Consider the following 10,000-nt stretch of genomic DNA (forward strand, 5'->3'; position numbering starts at 1 on the left):
AAAAGTTCTAAAAGTTGTGTCTTTCATGTCTCCGTACTAAGATATAAGAACTTCTGGCGAACCCCATGTTGTAAAGAGATCACATAAGGAGGAGATGGGGTCTTACTGTAGCCCGGAAGTGGGATTCTCAGCTATTTCACCGAGTGTTCTTGTATGTGTGTGTGTGTGTGTGTGTGTGTGTGTGTGTGTGTGTGTGTGTGTGTGTGTGTGTGTGTGTGTGTGTGTGTGTGTGTGTGTGTGTGTGTGTGTGTGTGTGTGTGTGTGTGTGTGTGTGTGTGTGTGTGTGTGTGTGTGTGTGTGTGTGTGTGTGTGTGTGTGTGTGTGTGTGTATGTATGTATGTATGTTTTAGGCACGGCTGTTGCGGGCGGGTTGGAACCTGCAGATTCCGGTTCTGAACGTCCGAGTTGGTATCATGCCGTCTTCGACATTTCCATCAACACGGGTCCCATGCTCGACGTCAAGAAGGTAGAGAGACTGCCGGAACGAACGTCGGCGGCGACCGTCGACCTTCTACACAAGCGTGTCATACAAATGATTGTTGACTGCGCGATGAGACCGGAGCAGGTCTTCTGGCTAATTCCGGGCGGAAGTTGTCAGGCGGAGGTCACGTGTCAGACGTCGGGCGGTGACTTGTTGAGACGGAAGATTCGTAGCTGCGCCTCCGTGGACGTCCTGCGGCGGTATGTGGAGTCGTTCCTCATCAATATTCGTTGCAGCCCGAAGTTTGTGAGGATCGGAAATCTGGTGGTTAAAAGAGTGGAGAAAACAAAAGGAATTACCAAAATAGGTAATGTGTGGTTGTAGTGGTTGTGCATGCATGATGAGATTTCGTTGTTGTTTGTTTTCGTTTTTGTTTACTGTTTTGATTGTTGGCTTTATCGCTATCGTTTGCGGAAAGTTTTTGTGACAAGCAAAAAACGTTTGCTGGAAAATGTTGGACTTGTGAGATCTTAAAGTTTTAGATAGATAGATAGATAGATATAGATGCATTGTAACAACCCAATCGGTCAATGGCTGGTCTTTCTTGGGCGTACTCGAACTCTAACGAGTTTGTTCCCATACGACTTTGAAGAATGCTGGTTGTAGTAAATGGGTGCATGCCTGTCATCAAAATTTGATATTAATAACCAAAATTTGCGCATGCGTGGACATTTCAGCATCCAACTCTTGACAAACATGTGATTTATTCTTGTGGCCTATGGTTAGGGTTAGGGTCAGCGTTAGGGTTGGATTTAATTTTTACACTTTCCGATCAAGTGTTTTTCGTTGGAGTTTGACTGTTGCATGTGCATGTGGTGGTTTTATGTGTAGACGCTTGATATGCAGTCATACATGGTCTGCATGTACTTATTTATCCTTCGTTTGTTATGCTAGCATCTAAGACGGAGGAGCTCCATAAACAAGTGACAAGCCCATCTTCTCAAATCACCTCGGAAAAGCCCACAAAATCGCCACCAGCTCCATCACCACCACCACCATCATCATCATCATTCCCTACCTCTCCCGCTTCGCCTCTGACAGCAGCCGAAGTGGCCTCAACGAACAAAGCACACGCCAAAGAGCAAGCAAAAGTACCCGGTAAAAAATTACTGTTTGTCGATTGTAGAGAGATGTGATGTTGCGCTTGCGCAGAATCACGCGCGGAAACGACTAACCCCGAACAATGGTCGGTGAGCGACGTGGTTTCCTACTTTCAGTCAACGCCCGACTGTCGAGATTTGGCGCCACTGTTCGAGAAGAACGTGCGCTAACACATCACACAAACATTCGATTTTTTGGAAATTTGTTTTTGCTTGTATGTCTAGGAAATTGACGGCAGTGCTCTGATGTTATTGGATCGAGACGCTCTTGTGCAGTTCATGGGGGTGAAAATGGGACCGACACTGAAAGCCCTTCAGCATGTCAACAAGTTGAAGGCGAAATGGAAGATCTAGATGCTCGACTCGTGTGCTAGTGTATGGTCTTCTCACCAGTCGGTTTTCTAAACTTGTCGTGCGAGCTACTCTTTGTAAGGTTGGGAGTGTGAGGGGTGACATATTTAAAGAGTGTAGCATATAGCATGCATGCATACATACTTCCGTCAGGTTACGTAATTGAGGTACTGGCAACGGCGGATCTTTATCACAAAGAGGCACGTGGTTTTGAATGATTTCTGATATTACCATCAACGTTGCAAACGGCTGTGGTTAAACTTTGTCGCAACTGGTCTCGCTAGCCACGCCCCTTTCGCAAGTTTGCGTTCGCGGATGTCCCACTACCAGGCGCAGTGTTGATTGCAGTTCCGGATGCGGTACCATCCCCACTACCAAACACAATGTTTATTGCAGTCCCGGATGCGGTACCATTCCCACTAAACAGTGTCGATTGCGGTCCTGGATGCGGTACCATTTCCACTACCAAACACAATGTTGATTACAGTCCCGGATGCGGTGCCATCTCCACTAAACAGTGTTGATTGCGGTCCCGGATGCGATCTTATCCCCACTACCAAACACAATGTCGATTGTGTTCCCGGATATGGTACCATCCTCACTACCAAACAAATGTTGATTGCGGTCCCGGATGCGGTACCAAGGTGATTGCAGTCGCGGATGTGCTTTCATTCAGACACAGTGTTGATTGCAGTCCCGGATGCGGTCCATTCCACAGTCTCGGTTAAACTGCAGTCCCGGATGTGTTGTAGTCCCTGGAGTACAGTACGTAATACTACCGTTGCAGACACCATAGGTTGCAGTACATCCGGGTAACCAACACAAACACGTGCTCGTCTACTCATTATTACGTGTCCTTTTTTATTTTTAAAAATTAATATTTCACGGACAACAACTAACATTTATTGGTCATAAATAGATAATTCATTTAAAAATACGAAAAAATGTACGCTAGCTCGGCCAACACTATCTATTTCAGTTACTGAACTGTAGTACCTAATTGTGTCGTTTTCGACTGCCACAATGCATTCACACTGCGACCACAGCGTGGAGCGAGCTGTCGGAAACGTGCCGATTTTTACAGCAACAAAACAAGATAATCATGGAAATCCAGAAAAGCGTCGTGACTAGTGACAGACAAAGGAGAACCGCAACCAGTCCGATCTGCAGCACTTCGTCGCCTTCTGTGTGGGTGTGGCTCCCGGGTGTGCGACCAGCTTTCTCGTCAACGACCATCTGACCGTCTTCTACAATAGATATGGTCGCTATTTAGACAATAACATTCATAGACGAGGTTGTATGACATTAAGGGTCTAATTGCCGGTTTTGCTGTCTATCTGCTGAATCTCGCGTAGCCAGACCCCTTCCGCCGCGTCTTACTTCCGGGTCATACCTCCGGGTCATACTTCCCAGAAGTAAGACGCCGCGAAAAGGTCTGGCTACGCTAGGTTTGGGATGGTAACTAATACTGCAACAAGACATGCAAATGATGTACTAAACATCTAACTCAATTGACTGTATTTCGCTACCTTTTGAAAGCAAGTGGTGTGCGGTCGCTTGGACATTTGATAGGCCTGAGGCTGTACGTGTAGGCGGGGCCGACACTGTGACGTTGATAGTTCTTATGACGTCAACATCCTTCCCATCTTTCCGACAGCAGACGAAAACTCCAGCAGAGTCGAAAGTTATCGCGCCAAACCTCAACGTTGCCTCTCCTTTTCCTTTCTCCACGCACACCTGCCCCGATTTGAGAGATTGTACGTCCGTACAGCCGGCTACATGAACGCCGCCGTTCAGTATTCTCGGCAGTTCTCTCTTCCACAGCAAAGTGACGCGGGAATCATCACTAGCACATGTTACGCTATAGTCTCTGTTGTCGAGAATGACTGCTTGTGCGTTTGCATTCACAGTCTGTTTACTGCCTGTCGATCTAGCTAGAGAAGGAAATGAATGGATTACCATACACCGGCACTTTACTACTAGTAGCAAAATTGTCTAGAATACCTAGAGTGGTGAGCAGGCTCAGCAGGATAGCGATGACGTTCATTGTGGGCGAAATCGTGGCGAAATGTGAAGGTTACGGCTGTGCGGTACACTTCTTTTGTAGGTGGCTTGCATTATGACGTCAACTAACGTCATGCGACAGTAAGATGGCCAGACGATCCACGGTTGTGACGTCAATTGACGTCATTTGACGTCACTCGAGGATTCAGTGTCAGAGTCAGATGAACCGCGATTGGACGACCGTTCTAGTACTGGTGACGGAGACAGATGCGTAGCGGTCGAACTCGAACTGTTACCGACATTGTCCTTGCATGAATGCGTCAGACTGAAGACAATCCAGTGCTGGGCTCGTGACATCCGGGAACGACGAAAGCCCGAGTGTGGTCACGAGTCTGGGAGTCGAATGTCACTGTATTTGATTTGGCGCTTTACTAAAAGTTGTTTTTTCTTGCGGTGTGTATCAGTACAATGCAACAGATGTCAAGACTGTGCTGTACTAGTGAGATAGTCTCATTCACGTGCTTGGTGTGCCCAACATGTGACGTCATAGCAAATCTAGACATCTGGTGTTATGCGTTAATTAGTGCTAGCGCCTAATGTTTTTGCAATTGCGGTTTTCATTAGTGACATCATACATACAGATTCCTGTAAAAAATTACGTTTTTTTAAAACTGCAAGCCCGGATGTGATAACCCGGATTGATTGTGATGTCATGGCCAACTTGAAACGACCTCTTCTTGGATTAGGCCACTGGATTCGCGTTATTCAGGACGCTGGCGGTGTTTGGACAGTAATCAAGAGACTAAGTCGGTTAGTACAGAATGAAGTACTTGGGGCTCCCTATTGGGATCAAGTTTGCTATTGTGTGTGTGTGTGTGTGTGCACATAGAGACGGTCCCGCCGAAATTCGGACCGGGACTCTGGTTGGTGCAGACAAGTTCGGCAATAAGTATTACGAAAACAACAATTACATCTGGTGTAAGACGTTTGAGAATGTGTGATAGTTTTTTGAGGTGTTTTGGTTTTGTGTGTGTGTTTGTCTGTCTGTCTATCTGTCTGTGTTTGTTTGTGTGTGTGTGTGTGTGTGTGTGTGTGTGTGTGTGTGTGTGTGTGTGTGTGTGTGTGTGTGTGTGTGTGTGTGTGTGTGTGTGTGTGTGTGTGTGTGTGTGTGTGTGTGTGTGTGACTGTGTGTGTGTGTGTGTGTGTGTGTGTGTGTGTGTGTGTGTGTGTGTGTGTGTGTGTGACTGTGTGTGTGTGTGTGTGTGTGTGTGTGTGTGTGTGAGTGTGTGTCTGTGTCTGTGTCTGTGTCTGTGTCTGTGTGTCCGTCTGTCTGTACGTCTGTCTGTCTGTCTGTCTGTCGGTTTGTCTGTCTGTAGGTCTGTCTGTAGGTCTGTCTGTCTGTCTGTCATCTGTCCGTCCGTCTGTCTGTGTCTGTGTTTGCCTGTCTCTCTGTCTGTCTGTCTGTCTGTTTGTCTGTCATCTGTCCATCCGTTTGTGTGTGTGTCTGTCTGGCTGTCTGTCGTCTGTCCATCTGTCTGTCTTTCTGTTTGTCTGTCTCTTTGTCTGTCTGTCTGTTTATGTGTCTGTCTGTAAACATTTCTTGAACGACCTAACATCAATAGAAAATTTTATTTATTTATTTAATTGTTTAGAATATTTTATTAATTAATTTACTATTTTTATTTGTGCTTATTATGTTTACTTGATTGTTGATCTTGACATGTACCACAGCTCGACATCGCTGGGTCGACTACGGCAAGTGGAAGGGATTCGATGCAAGCCAAGTACCCGGAGAATGGTTGGCCTCTTTACTCTGCCTTTGATCATGAACTAAATGAATTTGTCATCTCAGGCATCGCTGGCTGCACTCAATGACTGACGATCCTCCCACTAGAGTCCCACCAGTTCATCGTAAATTTTTGCAAGACCACGAGGAAAACTTTACTGGCACTAACAGGCAGTATGTTCCATATAGTACAACTAGAGCGAAGATTGAATTGTGGAATCCTGAAGTGAAGGACTGATTTGTTTGACTCTGCGGTTTGAACGTCGGGGTTGTTCAGAAAGTGTACATTAGTTAATATTAATGTAGCCGGTTGTGATAGTCATCTAGTTGTGAATGTTTTATGTGCATCCTATTGTGTGCAATCGGTGAAGCTACAGAGTCCTCCTTTGCCCTAAGTTCCTACACCACGTGCGCTGGTTGTCACGAGTGCATGTACCATGCGGTTTTACACGTGTTGTTGCCAGCACCATGTGGTTTTACACGTGTTGTTGGCTTGTGCTTAGGACCATGTGGTTTTACACGTGTTGTTGCCAGCACCATGTGGTTTCACACGTGTTGTTGACCTGTGCATAGGACTATGTGGTTTCACACGTGTTGTTGGCTTTGTGCTTAGGACCATGTGGTTTCACACGTGTTAATAGCGTAACCGCGTGAAATATATGCACACGTGGTATAGCAACCTACTGGGCATGCATGTGTAAGTCTACTAGTAGGGTGTACACGTAGCAGTTGTGTGATCTTGTGAGATACTTGTCTAGATTATACTATTCTACATAAATCAAATATTCTTAGATCTGCAATACTTAGTGCTCTGCACTTGAATAAAAATTAGTTAGTTATTAATTAAAACTACAATTTAAATTATTTCTATAAAACGAAGAAAAATTTAGGAATTATATACAAATAATAGAAACAAGTTTGACATAGCAGCAATGACATCATCGAGGTTTTGCAACCCACTCTTCATACTATTGTGCGTCTCCATGTGTGCTGGAAAGCCCCGGATAACGTTATTGCTGTTTATGTCAAACTTGTTTCTGTTGTTATATACAACCCCTATACTTCTCGTCATTTTCATAAAAAATTGTTTAAAATTTATGCCAGCAAACTGTATTAACTAGAGATATAAAAATGCAGATATTGAAATATACGGGTCTTAACAGTAAACATCCGGGACTGTACATTTCAAACAGCGATGTCGTCCGTCGAGGTAACGTCTTCTCCTGAAGAGGAATCACATTCTCCTGGATCGTCAGTGTCTAGTCGTTTACAAGAGCAATATGACGAGCTGTTACGCTACGCTGTCGTTACGCCGCAATTCGATCCGCGCTCGTTTCCACCTCACACAGACAAGATGAGACGTTCACCTCTAGAGCAAGTCGACGTGATGGCGAAGGAGACGGATGTATTGGCGGAGAAACGTTCGGAAGAGTCAATGAAGTCGTTGGACGTAAACGGTCGGTGGAAGTATGCATGTGGGCGGGTATTTATGTTCGCGCGGTCTTATTTGTATTGGAGGGATGCATCTCATAATACAATAAACTATTGTATTGGAGGGATGCATCTTACAATGCACTAGACTATTGTATTGGAGGGATGCATCTCACAATACATTAGACAATAGTATTGGAGGGATGCATCTCATAATACACTAGACTATTGTATTGGAGGGATGCATCTCACACTACATGAGACTTTTGTATTGGAGGGATGCATCTCACAATACATTAGACAATAGTATTGGAGGGATGCATCTCATAATACACTAGACTATTGTATTGGAGGGATGCATCTCACACTACATGAGACTTTTGTATTGGAGGGATGCATCTCACAATACATTAGACAATAGTATTGGAGGGATGCATCTCATAATACACTAGACTATTGTATTGGAGGGATGCATCTCACAATACACTAGACTATTGTATTAGAGGGATGCATCTCACTACAACCCACTATTGCACTAGCGAATGCATCTCATACATTAGACTAACATCTCCGACTTCTCATACTTCAGATGAATCATCACATGCAGATAACAGTTCCAACGAAGACTCAGGCTCTCACATAGCTCTCCCACGTCCAGAACACGAACAACATGAAAGACGACAGGAAGTCACATTTCCATTATCAGGAACACCCCATAGTGGCACTCAACTCAGAGTTCCTCCATTAGTTGTTGATGACAGCCCACCAGGCTCGATTACAGATGACAATGAAGACGAAAGGAAACGGGCGGATGATCCGGACATGATGAGGCTTGAACTTCAGTTGGATTCGTGGACACTTGACTTGAAGCGGAACATTCTGGTAGGTCAAGTGAGGTGACAACAATACTTGTTGTGTGCTTGGATGTGTGTTTGTTTGTATGTTTGTTTGTGTGCTTGTTTGTTTGTTTTTGTGTCTTTGTTGGTTTGTATATTTGTTTGTTGTTTTGTTTCTTTGTTTTTGTTTTTGTGTGCTTGTTGTGTGTGTGTGTGTGTGTGTGTGTGTGTGTGTGTGTGTGTGTGTGTGTGTGTGTGTGTGTGTGTGTGTGTGTGTGTGTGTCGTGCTGTACAGTAGCTCAATTGGTTAGAGAGTGCATTGGAGAATGAAAACATCCGGGACCTTGCAGTGTTGCAGGTTCAAGTCACAGTGATGGTGAGCTATGGCATAATTTCCTTAAGCAAGAAACTCACACACAATTGCTTCTCTCGACTCAGGAGTATAAATGAGTACCTGGTCATTGACTGGGGTGGACATGACCGCTGTCTTGGCCCTGACATCATGCAGCAGACGGGTACGTGTGGGCCTTGGTGTCCAGTCCCAAAGCTGCGCCATAGTCAGTACCCCTGGATGACTCTGGCCAATCTCTAGGTGGATTGTAGTGCTGGCTCTACGCCTCCATGTAGCGCATGGAGGCCCTGTCTCTAGAGGCAGGGGAGCTATCTCCGCAACTGACCTTAGGTTGACGTCATTCATGAATGACGTGGAGGGCTTGACATCTGTCCATTTGTGTGTGTGTGTGTGTGTGTGTGTGTGTGTGTGTGTGTGTGTGTGTGTGTGTGTGTGTGTGTGTGTGTGTGTGTGTGTGTGTGTGTGTGTGTGTGTGTGTGTGTGTGTGTGTGTGATCTGATGTTGATGTATGTATGTTGTAGGCAGAGTTTGGGCAAACTAGAATTAAATTACTGGAAAGGCATCGACAAGACATTGAGAATGAACAGGAAAGGTAACGAATTCTTGCTCAATAGAACACTTGGCTGTTGTTCAGTTGTTACTATATTTATTTGTTTGTTGTTTGTTTAATTAAAGAGACATTTCGGAGATTCGCGTTAATGCAACATTTCAGAGACGCGCGCTAACGTACATTTGCAGCAAAATGCAATGACTGTATGCGCTGATGGAAGTGACAAGAACTGCAAAGCGAAGTTACAGTTGAGTCCAGTTTTTACGACAGGGCCCCCTTTGATGTGTTGTAAAAACAGCTGTTCATACATGGTCTGTCACACATGAACACAACTAAAAGGATAAAGAGGCGAGCGGTAGTGGCGTCCGGATCTGTTTCGCTGTTTGGATATGTTTCGGCGTCCACTGCGCTTCACCGACTGCTGTCGATGTCACGTCATGTTACTTACATGTTAGAAAAGCGTTGCCCGCTTGATAAGTATGAGTATAGCCTGGTTCACAATATGACGCCGACGCTCAGTTGAGCGTCAAACTTCAAAGAAACCGCCTCTGGCATCCTTTGATGTTGACGTCGGCGTCAATATTGTGAACCAGGCTTAAGTTGTGCATAAGTGTTTCAGCTACTGAACGAAACAGCACGTTGCAAACTGCGATCTACGGTAGATATTCGAGAAGTTTGAGCCCCGATCGAAAGAGCGACAAACGCATCCGATAGAATTTATCATTTAATCAGTTAAAAGCGTACGTAAGCATATCTCGTTCTGCAAATGCGTCAAATGTCTCAATTTGATTGTTGGTAACCAACAATCAAAGGTGTATGCTGGGCGCAATTTACTAGCACATGTGGCCGAAATGTTCCTTTAATTAATATTGCAATGTGTTTGGTTCATATTATATATTTATTTGTTTAATTAATTATATATTTATTGTTTAATTAATTATATATTTATTGTTTAATTAATATATATATTTATTTGTTTAATTAATTATTTGTTTATTTGTTTAATTTATTAATTTTTAAATTGTTTATTATATTTGTATAATTCATTAATTATTTAGTTATCTTTAAATTATTTATTTATTTATTTGTTTAATAAATTATTTATTTGT

At 44.1% G+C, this 10,000-nt stretch overlaps 4 protein-coding genes across 4 annotated transcripts in view; 3 read left to right on the forward strand and 1 right to left on the reverse strand.

Moving 5' to 3' along the window:
• The window catches only part of LOC134188277 (uncharacterized), a 15,042-nt gene extending 12,850 nt beyond the window's left edge, over positions 1 to 2,192 (forward strand). The window contains exons 18-21 of the mRNA XM_062656474.1: positions 351 to 788; positions 1,376 to 1,579; positions 1,634 to 1,743; positions 1,807 to 2,192. Coding sequence (XP_062512458.1) covers positions 351 to 788; positions 1,376 to 1,579; positions 1,634 to 1,743; positions 1,807 to 1,935 — 881 coding nt within the window. The 3' untranslated portion in view covers positions 1,936 to 2,192. The remainder of the gene's footprint in view (positions 1 to 350; positions 789 to 1,375; positions 1,580 to 1,633; positions 1,744 to 1,806) is intronic.
• Positions 2,193 to 2,812: 620 nt separating this feature from the next.
• Positions 2,813 to 4,042, reverse strand: LOC134187745 (uncharacterized). Its single transcript, XM_062655896.1, has 3 exons — positions 3,937 to 4,042; positions 3,462 to 3,866; positions 2,813 to 3,179 (listed from the first exon to the last, which is right to left on the reverse strand). Exons 1-3 carry the CDS (start codon positions 3,977 to 3,979, stop codon positions 2,962 to 2,964), a joined length of 666 nt encoding a protein of 221 aa, XP_062511880.1. The 5' UTR covers positions 3,980 to 4,042; the 3' UTR covers positions 2,813 to 2,961.
• A 143-nt stretch (positions 4,043 to 4,185) lies between these two features.
• On the forward strand, positions 4,186 to 6,074 carry LOC134187746 (NADH dehydrogenase [ubiquinone] 1 alpha subcomplex subunit 12-like). The gene is made up of 4 exons (XM_062655897.1): positions 4,186 to 4,746; positions 4,826 to 4,914; positions 5,668 to 5,734; positions 5,789 to 6,074. Exons 1-4 carry the CDS (start codon positions 4,649 to 4,651, stop codon positions 5,958 to 5,960), a joined length of 426 nt encoding a protein of 141 aa, XP_062511881.1. The 5' UTR covers positions 4,186 to 4,648; the 3' UTR covers positions 5,961 to 6,074.
• Positions 6,075 to 6,905: 831 nt separating this feature from the next.
• The window catches only part of LOC134187744 (centrosomal protein POC5-like), a 10,364-nt gene continuing 7,269 nt past the window's right edge, over positions 6,906 to 10,000 (forward strand). Inside the window, exons 1-3 of the mRNA XM_062655895.1 lie at positions 6,906 to 7,179; positions 7,743 to 8,035; positions 8,863 to 8,933. Of these exons, the coding sequence (XP_062511879.1) occupies positions 6,918 to 7,179; positions 7,743 to 8,035; positions 8,863 to 8,933 (626 nt within the window). The 5' untranslated portion in view covers positions 6,906 to 6,917. The remainder of the gene's footprint in view (positions 7,180 to 7,742; positions 8,036 to 8,862; positions 8,934 to 10,000) is intronic.

Source organism: Corticium candelabrum, chromosome 12 (assembly GCF_963422355.1).
Source record: "Corticium candelabrum chromosome 12, ooCorCand1.1, whole genome shotgun sequence".
Taxonomy (NCBI): Eukaryota; Metazoa; Porifera; class Homoscleromorpha; order Homosclerophorida; family Plakinidae; genus Corticium; species Corticium candelabrum.

Bases quoted from the DNA above. Each gene is read 5' to 3' on its own strand.
- LOC134187745 (XM_062655896.1), bottom strand. From the start codon at position 3,979: ATGAACGTCATCGCTATCCTGCTGAGCCTGCTCACCACTCTAG. The intron at 3,867-3,936 runs GTATTCTAGACA...TTCCTTCTCTAG, and splicing joins GAGCCTGCTCACCACTCTAG to CTAGATCGACAGGCAGTAAA. The intron at 3,180-3,461 runs GTAGCGAAATAC...TATCTATTGTAG, and splicing joins ACACCACTTGCTTTCAAAAG to AAGACGGTCAGATGGTCGTT.
- LOC134187746 (XM_062655897.1), top strand. From the start codon at position 4,649: ATGGCCAACTTGAAACGACCTCTTCTTGGATTAGGCCACTGGATTCGC. The intron at 4,747-4,825 runs GTTAGTACAGAA...GTGTGCACATAG, and splicing joins GTAATCAAGAGACTAAGTCG to AGACGGTCCCGCCGAAATTC. The intron at 5,735-5,788 runs GTTGGCCTCTTT...TTGTCATCTCAG, and splicing joins AGCCAAGTACCCGGAGAATG to GCATCGCTGGCTGCACTCAA.